This window comes from Alligator sinensis, unplaced genomic scaffold (genome assembly GCF_000455745.1).
Source record: "Alligator sinensis unplaced genomic scaffold, ASM45574v1 scaffold705_1, whole genome shotgun sequence".
NCBI lineage: Eukaryota > Metazoa > Chordata > Crocodylia > Alligatoridae > Alligator > Alligator sinensis.
In genome coordinates, this window is record NW_005842663.1 from 726,178 (window position 1) to 729,788 (window position 3,611).

Here is a 3,611-nt window from a genome sequence, read left to right on the forward strand (position 1 = left end):
CACACAACAATTTCACTTTTAATAATTAACACTTCCTCCAGATGATGGGAACAGCTATGGGCACTAAAATGGCCCCACAGTATGCCAACCTTTTTACCTTTTTTTTTTTTTTACACACCAAAAAAGCAGTGATATACAGCCAAGCCCTCAGATACCACCGCATCTGTACTGAAGAGAACACCCGGGATTGCCACCTCACCAATCTTAAAAAGGCTTTCACCCAGCAAGGACACTCCTCCAGAGAGATAGATCGCACGTTTGAAAGAGCCACCTGGATACCACGTGAAGAACTGCTGCAGTACAGAAGAAAAACACCCACAAATCGCACACCGCTGGTTATGACCTATCGCCCATCCCTTGAACCTGTACGGAAAATCCTCAAAAAATTGCAACCCATATTAGAAAAAGACCCTATTCTTAAAAAGATCTTCCCAGAGCCACCCATCCTAGCCTTCAAACAAGCACCAAACCTTGCTAGCCTCATCACCAGAAGCAAACTTCCTCAAGCCCAGAACACACCAAAAGGATCCAGACCGTGCCATGACAAGAAATGCAAAACCTGCCCCCACATCTCCACCACCCCCACTATTACTACACCCCACAACAGAGCCATCAGCATCCCAGGATCTTACAGCTGCACCTCCAGGAATGTAGTATACCTCATCCAATGCACCAAATGCCCTGATGGAAGATATGTAGGAGAGACCAGACAACAACTGCGCACCAGAATGAATGCACACCGGAAATCCATCAAAGACAGAAACACCCAATTACCAGTGGGGGCACATTTCTCACAGGAGGGCCGCTCTCTCTCCAATCTCTCAGTCCTGATCCTCAAGGGAAATTTACACAACACTTCCCAGAGACGAGCCTATGAGCTCCATTTCATCAACCTGCTGGATACTAGAGATCAGGGACTAAACATAAACATTGGATTTTTGATACATTATAATCTGCCTGGCACCTGACTCCCCAGCCCAGCCCAGCCCCTGGCTTCTTTACTTTTCATTCCATCCAGGAAGAGCACACACCAACTGCTGCAGCTTCCTTAGCCTGACGAAGGGTTTTTGAACCCGAAAGCTTGCTCAATAACTATTCTCCAACTATTTGGGTTGGTCTAATAAAAGATATCAAATTCACCCAAGGAACCTTGTCTGCCTATATCCTTAGACCAACACGGCTACAACCTAAACCCTTGCAGGGAATAGGCATTCTACCCTCTTCCCCTTCTCTCTTACCCCAACCCATCTACCCTCCAACTTGTAAAATCCTTTCCTCTCCTGCCCCCCACCCTGCACGCCAATGCAGAGCACCATTCCCCTTACCTCTTCCAGGCTGCAGACAGTTGCCCTGCACTTGCTCATGTAGCTGGTGAAGGAGGAGGTGGTTGGGGAACTCAGATCTTCCAGGGCCTGAGAGATGAAGTCGCACACAGAAATGAGCTCCGGCATCCTGCCTGTGGAGTGCACACAAGGAATGGAGTCTGGGGCTGACTCGCAGCAACTCAGAGTCCGTCCCCAGGAAGGGGAACTGGAAAGGAGAGACCGCAAGGCTGAGAGGAAGCTTTGTGGCCCACAGAGAGCTGCAGCAGAAGGAGCAGACCCCAACCCAGAGGGACTCACAGCGGCTTGCAAACACAAAAACAGACACTGATCCCAACTCTGGGAGACGGAGCTGAGCTAACCCAAGCCCCAGCTGGGCCCGTGCTCCAAGATGTGGAATTTCTTCCCTGTCACACGTACAGGAACTGCCACCACAGTCACAATCAAACTATCACAAGATGTCAGCTGCTCCCTGGCCTGCCTTCAAATGAGAATAGAAGTAAAGGCAGGCAAGGTTCTTTGAGTAGATGCGATATCCTTCTTTTAGACCAATTGAGTAGTTGGAAAAAAGTTCTTGGCAAGCTTTTGGGTGCACTCATCCTTCTTCAAACATAGGGAGTCTCTGCTGTTCTGAGACACCAAGAAATGAGAAAAGCTAGAAGTGTGGCAGGATGTCAGTGAAAATGTAAATAGGTAGAAATTAGAAAGACAAAAGGTAAAGCAGAGAGGTAAAGCAGAGCAGGAGAAAAGAAAAAAAGGCTGAAGGAAGACACTGCAGTGATAGAATATAAGGTAGAAAAGAGGCCGTCAGTGGCTTTACCTTTTGTCTTTCTAATTTCTGCCTATTTACATTTTCACTGACATCCTGCCACACTTTTAGCTTCTCTCACTTCTTTGAGTCTCAGACCAGCAGAGACTCTCTATGCCTGAAGATGAGTGACTGCACATGAAAGCTTGCCAAGAACTTTCTTCTAACTACTCAGCTGGTCTAATAAAAGATATCACATCTACTCAAAGAACCTTGCCTGCCTATGTCCTTAGACCAACACAGGTACAACAAAAACCCAATAGCACTAAATGCATGTGAATTCCATGTGTACCCCCAACACTCAAGCTCCAGCAGAAAAAACATTCTGAATTTGCAAATGATCTGCTAAGTGGTTTGAGTTAATAGAACATCTGAGCCCGGTAAGGCATACAGAGCTGCCATCTTCCATAGCCCACTTTGTGGGTTTCCAAAATACTTGCATTCGAAGTGGTTATCACTAATGGAGTCTTCAGGTTACTAGCCAGAACTCCACACTGACCCTGGGTCCCCCTCACCTATCATTTCTCATATTCTTGAAACCTCTACTCTGCATTTTTCACAGAATCCAAACCCCATTCACTTCCCCTCCTCTCCTTCTCACTTTATTTTTTCTTCCTTTTCCTTTCCCTTTCCCTCCAGACCTCTCAAGCTATCAGAGGCTCCATTACATGCATGCTCCAGCCCCTCTAACAATCTATGACTATTGCAATTTGAGGCAACCCTGTGCTTCCCAGAGGGCAGGGGTGGGCAATTATTTCAGCTGGAGGGTCACTCAATGAGTTTTGGTGAGCTATTGAGGACCTCACATAAAATCTTTCAGAAGATATCATTTTAACAAATAATAGATAAAAAATAAATCATGTAATAAAAACATCAAACATCTATTATAATACATATGAATTGAATTTCAAAAAATAATTTTTGTCTTGATTTAGGTATTTGTGAGCAGTATATATAGAGGTCACTGTATAATAGCTAAAAATAAAGTCTTAGTCTTGTAAATATTGTGGGGGAAGGGCTGGGGGTGTATGTGGGGAGGAGCTGTCCATATGCTAGGTAGGCCCCAGGAGCTGGCCAGGGGTGCGCAGGAGTGGGGAGCAGGGGGCGCATGTAGCAGAGCTCACCAGGGAAGTACAGTGCAGGTACAGGTGCAGATTGCGCCCCATCCACCCTGTGGCTGCCCCCATGGTGCTCCGCATGAAGCCAAACCCCACCACCTCCTGCCCGAGGCAGCCCACCCCACGCTCCTGCCCATACCCACTGACAGCACTGCCCCAGCCCTGGTCAGCATGCACAGCTGCCCGTTGGGGCTGCTGTTGCTGCTACTTCATCCACCCAGGTACTGCTTGGCTCACCCTGCTTCTACTGTCTCCTCTTCCTCTTCCTCCTGCCCCTCCTGCACTACTCTGGGCAGCAGGCAGTGTGGGGAAGCAGTGTGTCATGCACCACATGCTCAACCAGGCAGGGGGGAGCTGTGGCCA

At 47.7% G+C, this 3,611-nt stretch overlaps 1 protein-coding gene across 1 annotated transcript in view; it reads right to left on the minus strand.

The window, feature by feature from the left end:
* The window catches only part of LOC102384135 (arf-GAP with SH3 domain, ANK repeat and PH domain-containing protein 1-like), a 97,815-nt gene extending 96,364 nt beyond the window's left edge, over window positions 1-1,451 (minus strand). Inside the window, exon 1 of the mRNA XM_025215716.1 lies at window positions 1,326-1,451. Within this exon, the coding sequence (XP_025071501.1) occupies window positions 1,326-1,451 (126 nt within the window). The remainder of the gene's footprint in view (window positions 1-1,325) is intronic.
* Between the last annotated feature and the right edge of the window lie 2,160 nt (window positions 1,452-3,611).